Consider the following 20,831-nt stretch of genomic DNA (forward strand, 5'->3'; position numbering starts at 1 on the left):
ATGCAAATCTTCCCACATCGTGACATAGATATGTGGAGGCGTGTTAGAACGAGCCGTTTTAGGTAGGCGTGGCTGACTCTTAACTTTTATAAAGAATATCTCTTTGGATTTGAGACTTTAGTCTTTGCAACTTTACAGATCTTCTTTATGGACCAAGAGCTTGTAACACTCCAAAGAGAAAGGAAAACTTGAAATCGCATCATATGACCCCTTTAACCAAACCAAATCTCAACTGACATATTCAAGGGAAAATATTGATTAATTATATAATTATGTAATTTGTATTTACTTAAACATATACATTTAAAATGCATTATGGCAGCTTGTTACCACCACATGATAAAAAAGTAATTGCAACTTTTTAGCTCACAATTCTGACTTTTTTTCTTGCAATTAAAACTGAATTGTAAGACAGTACCTTATATTAACTCAGAATTGCGAGAGGTAAACTCAGATTTGCATTAAAATAGTCTGAGGAATTCTGAGAATAATGGCACAATTAAATTTTTTATTTTTGAATCGGTTGCTTCCATACTCAGTAGTTCTTCGTGTACTTTATACAGTGATGTCAAGGTAGCTAAATGTCACGGGGAGAAAAAAGTTCATAGTGTTGCCATGTATACTGCACATCTACAGCAGAAGTCACATTCAAATCGAACGGTTTTTGTTTAGTCAACAAGGCAAAATTGCATAAACAACTTAAAACCCGAAGTTTTTCACGCAAAATCGATTTCTATTGAAATGAATGGATTTTGTCTGGGAAAGTTTTCTGAACAACTTTTGAGTTTTATGACAATTATACTGATAACAGTGAGTTTTAGAGAGCAGTATACACAATAATTAGTTCCCTTACCGGTCCAAGAAAAAAAGCAACTTGGGAATCAATACTCAGGATTTTCTCCGTCATCAAATCTTACCAATTTGATGTTTGCGCACGTTTTGTCTGTTGGTCTTTCTATCTTCAGACTAGTGCTGTCAAACGATTAATCGTATCAAAAATAAAAGTTTTTGTTTACATGATATACAGTATGTGTACTGTGTCCATTTATGTATATATAAATAAACGCACAAGCATGTATATATTTAAGAAAAATATGTTTATATATTAAATATATTTATAATATAAATTATTATAAATATACACTATGTATATATATATATATATAGGGAAATTTAAATATATGGAAATGTGCATATTTTCTAAATATATGCTGTAGGTGTGTGTACTTATAAAATACACAGTACACACACATATATAATGTAAACAAAAACTTTTATTTTCAATGTGATTAATCGCGATTAATCATTTGACAGCACTACTTTAGACCATTTCTGCTTCTTTGGACGTACAGGTACAGAGTCTCCTGTTGTTGCTGCTCTTAAAGCATGATAATAGTTGTGTTCTGTTTGTTGTGCTCTTTGCGTGACCGAACAGCACTATCTTTATTCATATTGCTATAATTATGAATATTTCTTTAATGTGTAAAACTTTTTAAATTAGTACCAAACCACTGAAAGCACTTTTGACAAAGAAACATAAATAAAAAAGAACCAACGCATTATTAAACATTTTGATATTTAATTAACAGGTGGCGACATTTTTATCTGCACAACTGTGTGAATACAAAACAAAACAAAAAAAAGTGGTAAAAATAAATTTTTTTTAAACTACTAAAAACTAATTTAGCTATGTTTATGGTGCAGAAGGAAGAGAGTTATGCTGGTGTATGTATGCGGAAAAACAAATCCTTCGCTTTGGTTTAAACATTGAACCAAATATAAAATAAAATCACATAAATCACACTAAGCCTCAAACGGTTAATAACGCAACAAATATGACTGTGATAACACTAACAAACACTCCCTGACTGACATCCGAGTCACATGACAACAAAGTTACACGACGTACAAAACCCAAAGCTTAGGCTCCTCAGCGGCGTAAGCGCAGGAAGAATGCATGCCTGCACTCTTTGCTGTCCACCGGGTAATATTTATCATAAAAGTCCAGGATGTACTCCTCTGTCTTGAAGCCGAACTTCTGGTAGAGCAGCATGGCCGGGTTGCTCGCCGATACGTGAAGGGTCACATCCTTTCCCATGCAGGTCTACAGAGAGGAGAAAAGAAAATTCCTGTATCAACTGAAGCTTGTTAACTCAACGTGGTTGATTTATTTTGGACTCACCTGAATGAGATGGTAGATCATGAATGTGGCGATACCAGCTCGCCTCCATTCAGGATGCACCAGCAGGAAGGAGATGTAGGCCTCGTTGTATTTCACATCTGGCACCATGAAGCCAAAACCGATGACAACTTTCTTGTAAAGCACCACCACGCTGAAGTCTGGGTACTGGAGGCACTCTGATAGGTCGATACCTGATAAACAGAAGAACCTATTACTCCATCGGGACCTAGCTTCACCCAAAATCTGTGTTTGACAGGATGAAAAGATGATTACCAGGCCAGAAGATGTCTTGGCACATGGAGTTGACAGAAGGGATGTGATTGGGCCGCACATAGCAGTAGTCTATAGGTGCGTTAGGTTCAGCAACCCAATTTGGGTCCTTCCTGTGAGGATACGCACGGATCTCTGAGAGCAAACGCAGCTTCAGCGGCCGACTCTCATAGTCTCTCCTACACACAATCATACACATGGGTCACCATGGGTTTTGTAAACATGGATGGTTGTATGTTAATGTCCTCACGGCTCATAGCCACAACTTTTCCTAAACAAGTCTGTTTTGCAAACATAGCTTCCGTAAACAATCTGATTTATTTGAACATTAGAGTATATCAACTAGGCGTGTGTTTACACACATTTTTAAGAAAACGTTATTTCAAAAATACACTACTGTTCAAAGGTTTGAGGTCAGAACTTTTTTTTCTAAATAAATACATATTACTTTCAAACTTTTAATTAGCAAGAATGCATTAAATTGATCAAGAACACTTGCGTTGTTGCAAAAGATTACTATTTCAAATAAATGTTGTTTTGACCCTTCTATTCATTAAACATATCTAGCATAAATGCCGTTTTTCATTATTGATATTAATAACATCAAATTACTTAAGCAGCAAATCAGCATATTAGAATGATTTCTGAAGGATCATGTAACACTGAAGGCTGGTGTAATGATGCTGAAAATTCAGCTTTCTATCACAGAAATAAATTACATTTCAAAATGTATTAAAATAGAAAAGAGTTATTTCAGCTTATTAGTTAACAATTTTATTGTTTTTACTGTATTTTCCCAATGAATGCAGTTTTGGTGAGCATAAATTACTTCTTTCAAAAACATCTTACTGACCCCAATCCTTTTAACAGTAGTGTATACTTATAAATAATATCCTAAAAATTGAATCTATAAAAATACTTTATAAATCTGAATAAATCTTACCCATTTTCAAAGTTTTGTTCCTGTACTACACATAGACTGTTTTGAAATGTTTATGTACCTCTTCAGGGTCAAAACTGACCCGGAAAAACTTAACATTACTTAATATCTATATTATTATTATTTCTATTTTATGTAAAAAAAATAAATAAAATTAATGAATCTCTATGATTTTTATTACTCAAACATTCATGTCATCTAATACCTTAAGTACTTAACATTCTCAGAAATTGACAAAATCCATTTCACGGACCTGAAGTATACAAAATTTGATTCATTTCAAGACAAAACTTTAAGGGGTCATATGATGCGATTTCAAGTTTTCCGTTCTCTTTGGAGTGTTACAAGCTGTTCGTGAATAGATAAGATCCCTAAAGTTGCAAAGACTAAAGTCTCAAACCCAAAGAGATATTCTTTATAAAAAGTTAAGACTGGTCCACACCCTCCTAAAACGCCTCGTTTAAATACGCCCCCACATGTCTATGTCACTGTGTGGGAAGATTCACATAGCACTGCCCAAACGTTCACGCAAAGAAAGGTGTAACATTTTTTTGTTGCTGCCACCATGTTGTGAAGACGCTGTGCGTTTCGTTGTGAAAGCGAAACTACTTTGATTGATCTTCCAAAAGAGGACACGACTAGAAATCAGTGGTTAAGTTGTATTTACAACACTGTTCCAGAACACTTCAACCCAAATATTCAGATGTGTGCAGCGCATTTTATGGAGGACTGTTTCCTGATCCTGGTAGAGTAGACTACAGTGCCGGTGTTCTGACAAATAATGCTGACTCACAGCCTGCAAGTACGTTTTTATATTTAAAGAATTTGCCACTGATGATTCAAATGCGAGTTCTGGCCAGTGTAGAGTAGCGCTTGTTGTTTGTCGTTTCTCCTATCACAAATGCAGACACGGTTTTATGTTTACGCAGCGCGATGCAACACATAAAAATACAGTATAAGTCATTATAATCCGTAATTATGTCCCCTCTGAATGCAACAAATGTCTCGTTTGTAATGGGTTTTAATGTTTTTGTCTCGTCACTCCGGGACACGGCGTCACAGTATGTTAAGGGGCGTAACATTTCTGTCACATGCTTGAGGTATTCAGCCAATCACAATGCACTAGATAGCTGGCCAATCACAGCACACCTTGCTTTTCAGACCTATGAGTTTTGTAAAGATCGACACGTTTCAGAAAGGCGGGGCATAGAGGAGAAACAATAATGTACAGTATGTGGAAAATAATGTGTTTTTTGAACCTTAAACCGCATAAACACATTTCATTACACCAAATACACAAAATAATGTTTTTTTTAGCAACATCATATGACCCCTTTAACACTATTTTGTCCTTTCATCTCAACTCTTATTTCAAAAGAGCAAAAATCAAATCTAGTTTTCCACCATGCATCAAATCCCAACAGCTTGTAATGGTAAGAAATTAAGTTTGCGTAAATTTTCAGAATGTGTACCTGATGTATGGCTTGAGCACTCTGGATGTGTAGGGACTCTTGATGGTCTGATCCATGCAGGCATCAGAACCCATTAGCCTGTGCCAGAACGACACTGTGTGTTGATAAAACCCTTTCCTTATGGTCACTGTTGACTGAGGAACAAAACAAGACTTTATTGATTTTCTCAACAGAAGTTACAACACGTACTGAAGCTACATGTTTTCTTCTGGCTTACCTGAAAGCGATCAAGTATTCGAAGGTCCTGGCTGGTGGTTCTGTATTTCTCCTCTTCGCTTGTCCTATGGCTGGCCAAACCCCCTTGTGCCCCGTACATCCCCCCCACCAGACTGAGCGTAGCGCTCACGGCCTGATCCACATCCAGCAGGGGGAGCCCTCGCTCTCTTTTCGCCTGTCGCACGAGTAGCTTGCGATGCAGTCTTTTGGCCTGTGATGTGATGGCCAGCGCTTGTGGACACGCCTCCAGCCTGTGGAGCAACAAACGCTCCTCGTAAAGGCTGATGAACGTGTAGCGCGGGGTGGGCAAAGATACGCAGCCCTCGCCCTTATCTTGAAGAACCTTCCTCCGCTCAATCCCACGCCCCCGTCCTGCTGGCAACAAGCCTTCATCCTGGCCATCGTCTTCCTCACCTTCTCTACCCCGCTCTTCGTCTTCACTCTCCAGTTCTTGTTTGATCAGCTCTGCTGGACGTATCTTTTTCCTGACCATGATGGTGCCAGAAGCCAATGGCATGCTGGGAGGGGGAATATACTCCATTCCGGGGTCGATAACGCCCTCGGCGTCCAATTCTTCATCGTCTAAAAGAAAGTTACACAATATATACAGCCAATAAATAAGATTCTGTGACAAAAGCCTAACTGTTTTTCTGTTCATTACCAAATATGAATAAACTATCAATATATAAAACTATAAAAATAGGAGTGGTTGGTAGGGTGTTACTAGGTGTAACAAAAGGGGCTTTTGCACTGCGTAGTTCTAAGAACGTAGTTCTAGGAACTAAACAACAGGGTTGTTTTCCTGGTTACATTCACACCGGCAGCAGAAACTCTGAAGCGTCCAACAGCAATGTCTTTATGCGCGGCATTTACAAACATTTACCACCGGTGAATGAAGGACGCCGTGATCTGAGCTGTTTTTGTTGTGTGTCGTGGGTTTCGTGATAACAGAGATTGAATGTAAACATACAATTTACACGATTAAAAGAGCATGAAAATCTGACTCCTATGACAACTTTCAGTGTTACATATCATTGAGGGTGAGAAAAGAACACAACGCTGCAGACAACAGGTAGCTAAATGCTCTTATCGCTGTTTTCCTTGTTTGTGGAGTAAATATTTTTACACAACTTTTAAAAAATGCCGGGTAGCCGTTGTTTCGTATGTGTTTGGCCAATCAGCGTACACTTACCTCACTGATAGTTTCTATAGAACTGTTTTAGACCCTACTCTGAAGTAGGAGCTAATTTAGTTCCCCCAAATAGAGTTCCTAGAACTAAAACCATTCCTAGTTCCTGTGGTGCAAACACACCAAAAAACGGGAGCTTCCACAATTAGAAATTATGAAAAGGTTCCTCCGGTGCAAAAGCCCCTAAAGGTGTTCTGGTTGGGTGCAAGGGCTTTACTAGGGAATTATGGGTGGTTACAAGGGCATTTCTAGGGTGCTCTGGGTGGTTGTTAGGATGTTGCTAGGTGGTTGTTAGGCTGCTCTGGGTTGTCATCAATAGGATGTTGCTATGTGGTTGCCAGGGTGTTTTGTGTGGTTGTTAGGGTGTACCGGATGGTCGTTAAATGATGTAACTTTGTGGTTGCTCGAATGTTCCGCATGGTTATTAGAATATTGCCAGGGTGTTCTGGGTGTTCGTTAGGATGTTGCTGTGTGATTGTTACAGTGTTCTGGATGGTCATCAATAGGATGTTGCTATGTGGTTGCCAGGGTGTTTTGTGTGGTTAGGATGCACTGAATGATCATGTACTGAATGTTCTAATGTGGTTGCTCAAGTGTTTTGAGTGGCTGTTAAAATGTTGCCAGGGTTTGTGTGGTTACTAAAATTCATGTTTATGCATTTGGCAGTCCCTTTTAATCAGAGCATTTTTGAATTCACGGAACACATTTTGTCCATTTATGAATGTTAGAATGTTGCCAGGGTGTTCTAGGTAGTTTGCACGGATGTAGCTATTTGGTCGCTAGGGTGTTCTGGGTGGTTCTTAGAATGTTGCTATGTGATTGCCATCTGGGGCTGGTTGCATAAACTTAACATAGTGGCTTTATGCAACTGACCCCTGGTGTATAGATACAGACCCTCGGGGTAAGTCTATGGCATCTTTTCGCCCATTTTAGCATCTATCAAGTGGAAAGTCTAAGTCTGATTGCCTAGAAAAGTGACCATTAGTAGGTGTTTGGTCAGTTACCAAGTGCAGCATCTCACCGTGGAAAAGAGCCTGAGGGGGCATGACATCTGGGATGAGATCAGCCTCTGACAGCAGACTGGGCGTAGCAGAGTGTGAGGCAGGCGTTCCAGGGGCGGAGAAGTCGGGCGAAGGGGAGGGGGAGGGAGAGGTGAGCGGGGTTCTGTCAGAGGAGCTGAGAGAGGAAAAGTCAATGACTTCACCCTTCTCCAGATACGGCTCTGACCGCCGCACACGATTGCCCAGTTTGACAGGTGTGGACGAGGCACTGTGGTCTAGAAACCCGGCCGCCTCCTTCTGCGCACGCCGGATATCTTTAGCTTCCTGTGTTCGGGAACGTTTTTCTTTCAGCTGTATGGCATTCTCCACTGGGTTCCGATTTCCACGCTTCCTCAAACCCTCCACGGTGATTATGGGGTCCAGGGATGGCTTTGACACAGCTGGATAAACAACATGTAGATCCAAAAATGTTATATTTACATTTTAAATTAAGGAAAAATACCGCAGTACAAAAATTATATTTAATCCCTGATACCAATAGGCCATTTTTAACTTAAATGTAAGAGGCTTCTGGTTTCATCTGCTAACAGTCATTTTAAGTATACAAAAATAATATTGCAAACTGTTATTCGATATCATATAATTTTTATGTATTATCATAATCATAAACACACTGATTTGTATCGCAAATGGTTTTACTGCACTTTGTTATTCTTCTAGTTATTTAACTATAACGGCCAATGAATCGAAAATCTCGCACATTCACAGAAAATGGCTTACTTTCACATTGGAAAATAAGGTGAATACTACTATATTTCTATTTCATCTAAATAAATGTAAAATAATCACAGGATTTAAACACTACAGTTTTTTATTTTAAGATCTGCTACAAATTACATTAATAAAGTAATAATGAATTCATAAAAAAAGTTTTTAATATTAACTTCACGTACGATACCAATATGGTACTAATATATTTTTCAGCTTTACATTTACAGTCAGCATGACATTTAAATTCTCCCTTTCTATGTTATTGTGAATGATTCATCCACGATTTTTGACATTTTTAACCTTGTAATTTTAAATCAAAAAGTCCGGCAAAATGACAGACCTCCAATAATATAGTCTGCTTAAACCCTGTCCCTTTCTTACAAATAACTGTTTGTCACAATGTGGAAAAAATGATAAGTCGGTACTTCTGTTACGTTGCGACTTCAACATAATTTTTTTTTTATATAACCTATATCAGTTGACCACTATTCAAAACATGCCAAACCTAGGGGGCGTTCATTCTAATGTAAAATACTACTACCTTTGGCTTTAAGTGAAGCTGCAGAGCTTTTCTCCCCCTCGGGCCGTAGAGTAGGTGGCCGATTCTGGACTAGCTTCCACCAGCCAGGTTCTCCGAACTCCTGTGCTCCTGAACGGAAAAACGTTGGGCTGCCGACAGACAAACATCCTGCCACGGTGCTCCACCATGTGGACGTCTTCTTCCTGAGAGAGTATAATCATAAGACATACTTATTAACATACTTATTGGCAGCAGCTATTTGCACTAAGTTTAAATAGCGATAGAAGCTTTTTACACCAAGTGCAAATAGCAATAGATTCTATTTACACTAAGTGTAAATAGCAATTAGATGCTATTTAAACTAAGTGAAAATAGCATATTTTCTTAGCGATGGATGCCATTTACAAATAGCAATGGATTCTGTTTACACTGTTAAAATAGCAGTATTTTTTAGCGATATGCTACACTACTTAATGCAAAGTGGCAATTATCTACACCTCAGTATTGTAGTACATTATAAAACAGTATGCAATAATAACGTATTGAGTGTAAATTATAATTTTAATTCAAATTATTAAATGGATGCCACCTTATTTGGACGATAAAGCCCTCCCTACACCTACCCTAACCCTACCAAACACTTTATTTTCAACTTTTTGATTTATTTCCTTTATTTTTATTGAAAATAAATGCCTTTCCGATGTGATATGAGATTTGAAAGGGAGGGGAAAAAAGTTTGGCAAAAGGCGAGTTCGAACCTGGGTCGATTGCATCAAAGTGATAGTGAACGCAAAATGAATGCACTTTACATCTACGCCACTGGAGCTGATGATTGACAGCTGGCTTTTGTAGTGTTGACTAGTCCAATCACACGTTGGTGGGCGGAGTTAGTGTAAATAGCCTCTGCCAACAAGGCGGACTGTTTGCACTTAGTGTAAATAGACACTCTGATACTTATTTTTCTTTTATAATCACTTTAGTGATTCTAAAGCAAAATATAAGGTTTGTGATACACTTTTGATACTCAGTCTCACCTAGAACCAAGCAGGAAGGTCCAGTGCCGACTAATAAATGCACATATATCTTCCTTCCATCTGAAGTAACCTTGTCGTCCGGTGCCCTCTAAAGACAGGTTATACATGGCCAACATCACCACCTATAAGCATAAAATCAAACAATTTAGAGACTCTTTCTTTTTTGCCAAAATACAGAATCACGCGTCATGACTCGTTATTTGGATATTATGAGATTTTTCCATTTTGTAATGCTGTTTGTAAAGCAGATTAACTTTAAGGACCGATGCTGACATTTTCTTTTAGGCAGCTTTGTCTAGCTAACTAAATATAGTTTCATTTCTTTTAATTGTTCCAGATTAAATACCTGCTGCCAGGTCAGCCTCATCCTCTCAAAACTCTCCTTCCTGTCTTCGGCGCAGTCAGAGCAGGTGAACTTGAAAAAGTTGTCTCCTTTCAAATAGCTTGGCTGCTCTCCACGTAGCTGGGCTGAACCATACAAGGAGAAAGAAAAGAAAGCCAGCTCTGAGACTAAGCACGTTTTCAGACCAGTCTTTATTGAGTGAACAAATTCATCACAAGTTAGACATCACATCTTAATCTGGTCACATGAGGGCGTATCAGACGTGCCATCCCCTGTCATTGGTCTTCTCACCAGCTGGGATCCACTTGTGGCACTTGTCACAGTAGAACGACATATCCTCATTCCAGCTTCCTTCTCCATCTTCCCCGACGTCGCTGTTCAGAGAGTCTCCACTCTGGTCGTGAGACAGATCCACAGACGCCTGGTCCTCTGATTCCACAATGAGGAGAGTTTCTCCCTCCACCTCGCCCTCCTCCAGACCCTCAGAGGCTGACGTGCACATGGTCTCCTCATCCTGTGCCGCAAGTCCTCTCTGGTCCCCACTGTCCATTTTTCAACCTAAGAGATAAGAGGAAGCGATTAGATCCAGGGACAACAAGGACTGGGGCCAGTGTGAATGACTCTCAGGATGCTCTTGCCAATTTAAACCATTCAACCGCAGTAAGATGCGAAAGAGAACTGAATTCAGTATTTTTGATGTGCTGTGCTACAGTAGAATGCTTCTCTACAGTAAGTAAAAAAAGTAAGTCTGGATTCATCGTATTTTAAAAACAGTAAGCAAAAAATACTCAACAACCAAATACTTCTGTCGAGATTTTGAAGTGTGTATTCGATGGACACTTTAATATCCCATGAGGCCACTGGAGAGGATTCGTGAAGGCAGTGAATCAATGCAACTGAGGCTGGTAGGTCACGTGACTTTGACAACATGGCGGATGTAGTACACCTGAATTTCTTTCATACTTCCCATATTCAATTCATACTATATGTGACCCTGGACCACAAAACCAGTCAATAAGGGTCAGTTTTTTGAAATTCAGATTTATACATCATCTGAAAGCTGAATAAATAAGCTAATATTTGGCCGACATACAACTATTTGAAAATCTGGAATCAGAGGGTGCAATAAAAAAAAAAAAAATCTAAATACTGAGAAAATCACCTTTAAAGTCCAAATTAAGTCCTTGGCAACACGCATTACTAAAAAAAAATTTAAAGGGGTGGTTCAGTGTTTTTTTCCCTAGGCTTGATTGTGTTTATGGGGTGCAGTCTAACATGTGTTCATGCTTCGGTTTTTAAAAAAACGCATTATTTTTCACATAATTTACCTTTATTCTTCACCGCTCTGTCCCTACTCTGATAAATGTGCTGATCATTTCCTGTTTTCATGAAGCCCCTCCCTCAGAAATACGTGATGGACTCTGGGTTGGTTAGCTGGTCCAGTGTGTTGTGATTGGTTCAACCGTCTCTAGTGCGCGTCTAACCGTCCCGCCCCTCACCTCAGCGGCATGTGCTCCGGTTGTATTGTAAACAATGGCTTTGTCTATATTGCTTATCAATTTGAGCCCAATTGAGACGCAGAGGATATTATTGAAGAGGATCGTGCAGAACCTGTGCAAGCACGGCTTTTAATGGTATGTTTGTTTGTTGTTGTCTCATACTTTTAGATACGCTGTTATTTGTAAATGCTACTGGCTTCGGTTTTTAAAAAAACGCATTATTTTTCACATAATTTACCTTTATTCTTCACCGCTCTGTCCCTACTCTGATAAATGTGCTGATCATTTCCTGTTTTCATGAAGCCCCTCCCTCAGAAATACGTGATGGACTCTGGGTTGGTTAGCTGGTCCAGTGTGTTGTGATTGGTTCAACCGTCTCTAGTGCGCGTCTAACCGTCCCGCCCCTCACCTCAGCGGCATGTGCTCCGGTTGTATTGTAAACAATGGCTTTGTCTATATTGCTTATCAATTTGAGCCCAATTGAGACGCAGAGGATATTATTGAAGAGTTTTTTGAAATTCAGATTTATACATCATCTGAAAGCTGAATAAATAAGCTAATATTTGATCTGAGCTGAGCTGATGATCTGAATGAGAGAGAGAGATGCAGAGCGTGTGCAGAGCAGGGGACGTGAGGAACATTATTAAGAACCGCTGCTTTAGAACATTGATTTTAAAACTTGAGAATCCATTAGAATCACTAGAAGACAGAATCGTGATTCATATATGAATAGATTTTTACGTGCACCTCCAATTTTCTCTTCCTCTTATCTAAAGCAGCACAGCATGGCCTCGCCCCCTTCGTTGCATGTTCCCGGGGGCGGGGTTTATCAGGGTTTGTGATGTCACGAACCCGGGAAGTAACTCGTTGTAGTCCCTACCAGCCGTTTTTGTAGGCATTAAACTGCCAGAATTTTAAGACGATATCTCCGTTTGCATTGAACTTCCAACTTCGTAACTTTGCAGATATTGTTTATGCTCAAACAGCAACATTACACACTAACTAACGTTAAAAAAGTGAAATCGCAATCAACCACCCCTTTAAGTTTTGATATATTTACAGTAGGAAATTTACAAAATATCTTCATGGAACGTGATCTTTACTTAATATCCTAATGATTTTTTGGCATCGATAAATCGATAATTTTGACCCATACAATGCATTGTTGGCTATTTCTACAAATATATCCATGCTACTTATGACTGGTTTTGTGGTCAAGGGTCACATATAGAACATACTTTTTTAACGCTTGTGAAGTAAGGTCAAATTCAAATTTCTGACACACCAATGTTTGTTTTTTGTTTGTTTGTGTGTACAAATAAAAAGCCACAAAAAGGGAGTTCAGAACTCACTGAACTGAGTTCTCTTTTGCATCTTATCACGGTTTCATTTGTGCTATTTGCTATTCATTTGTTTGTTTGTTCTTATTTTATGACTGAGTTTTTACTTGTATTTAAAAATGTTTTAACATTCTATTGCGCTAGCAGGAATAGAGAATATTGAAATAGACAACTGTGAAGTTTTACAGGTATCTAAAATTTTGGTGATCTTATTAATTAGAATACAAGATTACATGATGGGTTACAAACAATGAAAACAATAACAGTTATTTATTATATTTTGACAGGGCCAGTGAAAATTTTAGCAGGGCACGTAAAATTCTGGGCCAACTGAAATAAACTTTTTCTTTATATAATACGATGCATTCATATTTAGCCATGGTGAATGATACTGAAATGGCAATTATCAAAAGTACGTTTTGTAACGTTTTGCTTATAACCACGGTATTTCAGTGCCAATTATTACCACCCTTACGAAAATTAACCATGGTTTTATTGTAGTAAAAGTGTAGTAACCAAGTTTTTTTTTTGGCGTATCGATTACCATTTGTATAACCAGTTTTACTAGAAATACCATGGTTAAACTTCGGCTAGTGTAGTGTGTTTTTTTGGTTTTATTTGTGGTGAAACCATGGTTAATTTTCGTAAAAGCAAAATAGCTACCAGAGTTGTGAGAGAAACCCGAGTAAACGTTATGCAGCTGTAAATTAGCTGTAAATAATAATCATTTGTTTTACCAGTCTAACTAGTCGGTTTATGAACTGTGTGGTCGCGCCGCGTCTGCCTCTTGTCTGTCGCGCTCGTTCTCGAGCTGTCTCGTCAGCTGGATCTGCTCCTCGAGTGCGCGCAGGTTCTCGCGCTTCCGCTCCACGCGCTCCAGATCCCGCAGAACTCCGTCACGCAGCCTCTGCGAATGTGACAGATGTGTTAACATCTAAACACTCCACATTTTATACTATTTAGATTTGGCATTTGAAGTAATAACCAAAGGTATAGCTTCTCTGTTGGGGAAAGTTACTTTTAAAAGTAATGCATTACAATAGTGCGTTACTCCCTAAAAAAGTAACTAATTACGTTACTTAATTACTTTTATGGAAAGTAATGCGTTATGTTACTTTTGAGTTACTTTTTAAATCTGGGCAGGGCTTACTTGTTTGCTTTTATTGTAAAAAAGTTATTCTTTTACAAATGTAAAAGCCCTTTCACAACAAAAGTGAAATGAATACGCCTCAGGCTGAAGGAAATGTCAATTTACGTCTGTACAGTAGAGGGCGCTGCTCAAACAAATTGCATAAATAATATGACGCAGGAGAAGAAAGTTCAACACTATTCAGCAATAACAAAAATGAAACACAAATGTGTCATTTTTGCTTAGTATGGTTGAATTGGATAATTGAAGGTCAGTAGCAAAAACATTAATTAATAAAATGGGATTAAATACATAAATTATATTTGTCTGAACATATTTAATTATTGCAGGTTTGTATAATACTCTGAGTTTGCATTTGACTGTTTTTATTCATTTTGAGGAATACTCAATCTAGAACTACAGTAACATCATGTTCACACAATTAGGCCTGTCGCAATAATCAATATATCGACTTATCGCGCAATATATGTCCATGACCTCAATAATTTTTGGTGACGCAATATATCGCACATTATATTTACTTAAAAATTAACGTGACCACGTTTTGTACATTCCACTTGCGCCCGTGTCTTTTGCAGCTTCTCGTACTTAACGTGGTGTAGTCATGAGTTGCTAGTTCAAATTTAAAAAGTGCTTCTACAAACAAAGTTTAATCTGCAGATATGGCCTTGTTTAGGGATCTGACTGCCAAGTAGTGATTGTGTTTTTCAGCAATAGTGTGCACCCTTAAATTACAGAGGAAAGAAGGTCAGGGAAAAATCTGTAGATGGAAAAATCTCCATAAAAAGTTATTTGTGCATTTTTCTTTTTGCTACTTTGCACTTTTTGTTTAAAAAATTGTATTTACTATTTATTCAGGTTTTTTAAGGTGTCTAGTATTTTGATGCCTAATTTCCATGATCTTAATATTCTTAAAAATTAAAAGTTTGTTGTCATTTGGAAGCGAGTATGCCTTCTTGCATTATTATGCCATTACATTAAAAAATGGCAATAATATCCCTTATCGCAATTATTTCTGGGGCAATATATCGCACAACAAAAAGTTGTTATCGTGACAGGCCTACACACAACATCTCAGCACTTACTCCTGATTTCTCTCAACATGGCAACACCAGAGCTGTCAGTCAAGACATGGGAAACAAAGTAACTCAGATATTTCCTTCTCAATTAAAACGTAGTTCGTTGCTTTACTAGTTACTTTTAAAAAGTAATCTAATTATGTAACTCGCGTTACTAATTATGTAACCCCCAACACTGCACATTAACATGGTAAGTTTCCATACCAAAAAGAAAATCATTATAAAACAGTAGCTTGAACACTCTTATAAACAGCAACTGCCAGAGTTAAAATAATCGTTTAGTTAAAATAAACGTATTTCCCCGAACGAAAGCATTTCAGCCAAAATAACACAGTAGCAATATATTAAAATAACGTTAGTATGTTTTTGTAGGGATGAGACTTAATGCATTAGATAAAAACATTCAACCACATTCTTTACTGGTTTTGATAGCATGCATACTGCACACTACAGCTAAACAGTAATTAATACATGAATAATAGTGCCTCGTAAAGGCATGGTGCTAGTAGGGCAAGAGTGTTTTTACCTGCTGGTCCCAGTTCTGCTTGATATGAACGCCTGCAACGGTGCTGATACTGAGCACTATCGATAATCCCAGGACAACCTTAGAGGCCTTAGACATAGTTATTGAGCATTACTGTGAAATTTTAGTGCAGCAGGATGATAGATGGCTAGGGCACTTTGAAAACAGAATGGAGTAGATTGATTCTTTTGTGGTGATTTCAGTAGGATGTCGGGCGTTTTACTGCCGCCTACCGGTCAGGAGCGGCGGCGTAGAGCGCAGATTACTGCGCATGCGCAGTGCTCACATAAAATCAGCTGCGATTTTTTTTTTACATTTCGTGTTTTATTACTTGATCGGACTGCCACACATGTTAAGCTATTTTGCACAGACATTAATTGAAAAATGTATCACTTTGATTTTCAATGCATAGTATATTCCAATCCAAACATGATCAAATATTATTATGCAACATGTTTTCGGATATAAAAATGGTAATCTTGCGTGTGTGTGTGTGTGTGTGTGTGTGTGTGTGTGTGTGAGAAAAACACCCTTAACTCTTTACGTTCTAATCAAATAATGACCAAAATGGTCAAAATGTTTTTTTTTACAATAGCTGATGCAAAAATTTTCATCTCGTAGCTTCGTATAATTGCAGATGAACCACTGATGTCACATGGATTATTTTACAGATCTCCTTGCTACGTCTCTGGACTTGGGAACATTTCAGTTGCGTTGCTGTCTATGCAGGGTCAGGCAGCTCTCAGATTCCATCAAAAATATCTTCATTTGTGTTCCGAAGATGAACGAAGGGGGTTTGAAATGACATACGGGTGAGTAATTAATGACAGAATTTTCATTTTTGGGTGAACTAACCCTTTAAATGGGGGTAAAATCTCAATCCATACCATATCTGACTATCATTTAGGCAAATATACATGTCAAGGACATGAATACTAAAGTGTTTTAAAATGAGAGGGGGGAAAACTGTAGGCAAACTTTGCCAGAAAAGTTCTCCCATCCCATCCCACAAAAAGTGACAACTAGCCCAGTCTTCTTGAAATATCAAACTGCCTTAGCATTACTGATGTGTTTCCGTATGATACCATGCTTTTTAGTGGTAATTTTAGAAAATTTGTGTCTTTAATGTTTAAATAATGCTTTTAAAGTATTACATCTGATATTTTATGTTTATATTTCAAACACTTTCATCATTCTACATACCACTGAATATTCACAGCCCTCAGCTTCCCACCGCATGCTTTTGGATACTACGCGTGACGCGGTTGGTTTAAAGAGCGTTGATTGACAGGCGTTTATCCAATCAGATGTTAGCATGATGTCGCGTCTCGGTTTCACAGGCGGGCGCTGTGCCAATTCGCAAAAACTGCCACGACTCCAAAAGTCAGCGGCTATTCTTTATCACTGTGAGTTTGACCACAGGTAAGCACACGCTTTTATCACTCTTGTGTGTTATTTCACCACCAAAGCAGTTGTTATGTTCTCTGGCTAAAGTTTGTCAGTCTGACTGATGGTGTTGTTGAAATGATCCTTGTTCAGGTTAGTTGTGTTTGAAAATAATTTACATTCTCAAGTAGTTTGAACTTGTGGTGATCTGATTCAAAGCGTTTTTCTTCTGCGCTAGAGTATGCTTTCATTTACTTTATAGATTCAGACTTTCTTTTTATATGTTATCATTTAGGCAAATATACATGTCAAGGACATGAATACTAAAGTGTTTTAAAATGAGAGGGGGGAAAACGGTAGGCAAACTTTGCCAGAAAAGTTCTCCCATCCCATCCCACAAAAAGTGTGACAACTAGCCCAGTCTTCTTGAAATATCAAACTGCCTTAGCATTACTGATGTGTTTCCGTATGATACCATGCTTTTTAGTGGTAATTTTAGAAAATTTGTGTCTTTAATGTTTAAATAATGCTTTTAAAGTATTACATCCGATATTTTATGTTTATATTTCAAATACTTTCATCATTCTACATCCCACTGAATACTCACAGCCCTCAGCTTCCCACCGCATGCTTTTGGATACTACGCGTGACGCGGTTGGTTTAAAGAGCGTTGATTGACAGGCGTTTATCCAATCAGATGTTAGCATGATGTCGCGTCTCGGTTTCACAGGCGGGCGCTGTGCCAATTCGCAAAAACTGCCACGACTCCAAAAGTCAGCGGCTATTCTTTATCACTGTGAGTTTGACCACAGGTAAGCACACGCTTTTATCACTCTTGTGTGTTATTTCACCACCAAAGCAGTTGTTATGTTCTCTGGCTAAAGTTTGTCAGTCTGACTGATGGTGTTGTTGAAATGATCCTTGTTCAGGTTAGTTGTGTTTGAAAATAATTTACATTCTCAAGTAGTTTGAACTTGTGGTGATCTGATTCAAAGCGTTTTTCTTCTGCGCTAGAGTATGCTTTCATTTACTTTATAGATTCAGACTTTCTTTTTATATGTCTTTCTTTGCTTACAGGCTTTGTACTCTTTTGAGTAACGGGATTGTTTGCTTTGTGTCTTTTGCATTTGATTTAAAATATTAAAATGCTTTACATCCTTATAAGTATGTTTAGACTTTAACCCTTGAACACTTAATAATCCAAAATGCATGTTTACTTAAACATTTTACAAAGTTTCCTATTGCCTTTCATTCTATTCTTCATGAAAATTTATTTTAATATTATCCTTTGATTGGTGAGGCTTAAGTGGCAGAGAGGGTTAAAGAAGAAGAAGAAAAAAAAGATTGTATCAAACCAAAGAAATAGTTAAGTTAAAATTGGGGGATATTAGCCCTACTTTGTTTAATACGTTTTAAAGACAGAGCAGAAGAGCTGGAATTCCTTTGGCAGTTATTATGTAACGTCAGCAATGTTCCTGAAAGGGTTAATGTCGGGCATAGGAAAGCAGCCCACTTTCATTCAGATGTGTGGAGTATGTGTCCTGCATATAGGAACTCTGCATTTCCTGTCTGCCAAGTCACATGTGGATCCAAAATTGTGATCATTTCAAGGAAAATATTTGCAGGAAAAAATGGTTTTGTAATTGGGGGGGGAAAAAAAAGAAAATGTATTCGGTTACTAACGTAACCTCGATTACCTGAGATACGGGAATGAGTACTGCGTCGCTAAACGCTACGGGAAACTCCTTTTCTCCGATTTACTGAAGCCTTTTTTTCAATCACAGCAGTGCATCTATCCTTATAAGTATGTTTAGACTTTAACCCTTGAACACTTAATAATCTAAAATGCATGTTTACTTAAACATTTTACAAAGTTTCCTATTGCCTTTCATTCTATTCTTCATGAAAATTTATTTTAATATTATCCTTTGATTGGTGAGGCTTAAGTGGCAGAGAGGGTTAAAGAAGAAGAAGAAAAAAAGATTGTATCAAACCAAAGAAATAGTTAAGTTAAAATTGGGGGATATTAGCCCTACTTTGTTTAATACGTTTTAAAGACAGAGCAGAAGAGCTGGAATTCCTTTGGCAGTTATTATGTAACGTCAGCAATGTTCCTGAAAGGGTTAATGTCGGGCATAGGAAAGCAGCCCACTTTCATTCAGATGTGTGGAGTATGTGTCCTGCATATAGGAACTCTGCATTTCCTGTCTGCCAAGTCACATGTGGATCCAAAATTGTGATCATTTCAAGGAAAATATTTGCAGGAAAAAATGGTTTTGTAATTGGGGGGGGAAAAAAAAGAAAATGTATTCGGTTACTAACGTAACCTCGATTACCTGAGATACGGGAATGAGTACTGCGTCGCTAAACGCTACGGGAAACTCCTTTTCTCCGATTTACTGAAGCCTTTTTTTCAATCACAGCAGTGCATCTGCACTGCCATTGTTTCAGATATGAACCAATGATGGCGCAGCAGAGCTGCGCGAGCCTATGGCGAAGCAGCGCGCCCGAGCCCGCCAAAATGGGCGAGGCATCTGGCTATATAAGCAGGTGCTCAGCATTGGATCACTGATTCATATCGACTGAAGCGATGACAGAGTCGTGCAGCATCATAGCACGGCTAGCTACGCAGTACTCTATGAACCAATGATGGCGCAGCAGAGCTGCGCGAGCCTATGGCGAAGCAGCGCGCCCGAGCCCGCCAAAATGGGCGAGGCATCTGGCTATATAAGCAGGTGCTCAGCATTGGATCACTGATTCATATCGACTGAAGCGATGACAGAGTCGTGCAGCATCATAGCACGGCTAGCTACGCAGTACTCGTTCCCGTATCTCAGGGAACCGAGGTTAAGTTATGGCGCTTTTCCACTGCATGGTACGGCTCGGTACAGTTCACTTTTGGGGGTTTTCCACTGGGTACAGTACCTGGTACTTTTTTTAGTACCACCTCGGTTGGGGTTCCAAGTGAACCGTACCATTACCAAAACGTGACGTGTAAACTCTGCTGATCACGGATTGGCCGGAGAGAATCGTCACTACCTGCGTCACTGAACTTGTGCCACAAACACAAAAGAACCGCTAGATTTAAATCAGCACAGCCAGCGAAGCATCGAACGCAATTGTTTTGAACGAGCGCACCTTTTTTTAACAACCAAAACGTTTTGTTGTCTGTTGCGGAAGAACAGACGTTCCTCTCGTTGATAGCAGTGGAGCGGATCCAGCGAGAGCTTTATGGGGCGACGCGGAATGAAAACGTTTTTTTTAGGAGTTGTGGTAGTAGAGGCGGCGCAACTATAACGACATGTGAATAATCCCTCCCACTCTAAAGTGGTACTAAACTGCAGTGGAAACGCAAACCGAGCCGAACCGTGCCATGCCGTACTGAGCCGTGCCGAGCCGAGTCGTACCACGCAGTGGAAAAGTGGCATTAGTAACCGAGTATGTTCCCTTTCGATACTTTCACTTCGTACTGCGTTGCTAGACGCTACGGGAACCTATTCAATCACACCATGCTATGGTAGATGAACGACTTATAAGTAATTGTCCAGGGCGTCCAGAAGGGTGCCCTGTAGATCAACTACAATGAAGCAGGCCAAAGCCAGAGACCCAGATTCTTTTCGGGGTCAAGGGGAGGAAAAGAAATGGGTTAACCCTTTAGGCGCCAGGGTTTTTTTGGAAAAATGCTGGATTTTGACATCAAGATTTCAAAAGCTTGTAGCTTGAAAGGGCTTAAAGATAGAGATCTAATGTAAATTAGAAAAATGTTGGGCATGACCGAAAGTTTATGTGGGGTGTAAATATTCTCATCTAAGTTGCATAGTATGACGTCATCAGGGGGCGGCCCTCCTGAATGTCATAATATTCAGGAAATAATAGATATTGAATTGATGTTTGAACCTATTTGTTTTTTTTGGCT

The 20,831-nt window shown here is 38.8% G+C and overlaps 1 protein-coding gene and 1 pseudogene across 3 annotated transcripts; one reads left to right on the forward strand and one right to left on the reverse strand.

Moving 5' to 3' along the window:
• Positions 1 to 1,601: 1,601 nt before the first annotated feature.
• On the reverse strand, positions 1,602 to 15,718 carry LOC107570376 (protein PET117 homolog, mitochondrial-like). 3 transcript variants are annotated; one of them, XM_016256607.1, is made up of 11 exons: positions 13,515 to 13,591; positions 10,230 to 10,496; positions 9,942 to 10,063; positions 9,596 to 9,717; positions 8,583 to 8,764; positions 7,291 to 7,710; positions 5,082 to 5,662; positions 4,865 to 4,998; positions 2,456 to 2,631; positions 2,183 to 2,373; positions 1,602 to 2,104 (listed from the first exon to the last, which is right to left on the reverse strand). In XM_016256607.1, the coding sequence occupies exons 2-11, from the start codon at positions 10,486 to 10,488 to the stop codon at positions 1,931 to 1,933; spliced, it is 2,361 nt and encodes a 786-aa protein (XP_016112093.1). In that variant the 5' UTR covers positions 10,489 to 10,496; positions 13,515 to 13,591; the 3' UTR covers positions 1,602 to 1,930. The 3 variants fall into 3 exon arrangements, with proteins under 3 accessions (XP_016112093.1, XP_016112092.1, XP_016112094.1); XM_016256606.1 differs by having other exon boundaries at positions 8,580 to 8,764; XM_016256608.1 differs by lacking the exons at positions 1,602 to 2,104; positions 2,183 to 2,373; positions 2,456 to 2,631; ... (4 more) ...; positions 9,596 to 9,717; positions 9,942 to 10,063 and adding an exon at positions 15,533 to 15,718 and having other exon boundaries at positions 10,418 to 10,496; positions 13,515 to 13,684.
• A 1,205-nt stretch (positions 15,719 to 16,923) lies between these two features.
• The window catches only part of LOC107570375 (ribosome-binding protein 1-like), a 24,382-nt pseudogene continuing 20,474 nt past the window's right edge, over positions 16,924 to 20,831 (forward strand).

This window comes from Sinocyclocheilus grahami, unplaced genomic scaffold, assembly GCF_001515645.1.
Source record: "Sinocyclocheilus grahami isolate Dianchi unplaced genomic scaffold, SAMN03320097.WGS_v1.1 scaffold1449.1, whole genome shotgun sequence".
NCBI lineage: Eukaryota > Metazoa > Chordata > Actinopteri > Cypriniformes > Cyprinidae > Sinocyclocheilus > Sinocyclocheilus grahami.

What these genes read in the sequence shown, in the direction of transcription:
- LOC107570376 (XM_016256606.1), bottom strand. Translation starts at nt 10,488, where the DNA reads ATGGACAGTGGGGACCAGAGAGGACTTGCGGCACAGGATGAGGAGACC. An exon ending in TGAGGCTGACCTGGCAGCAG is followed by an intron (nt 9,718 to 9,941) that starts GTATTTAATCTG and finishes TTATGCTTATAG; the next exon opens with GTGGTGATGTTGGCCATGTA. An exon ending in ACCTTCCTGCTTGGTTCTAG is followed by an intron (nt 8,765 to 9,595) that starts GTGAGACTGAGT and finishes ATACTCTCTCAG; the next exon opens with GAAGAAGACGTCCACATGGT.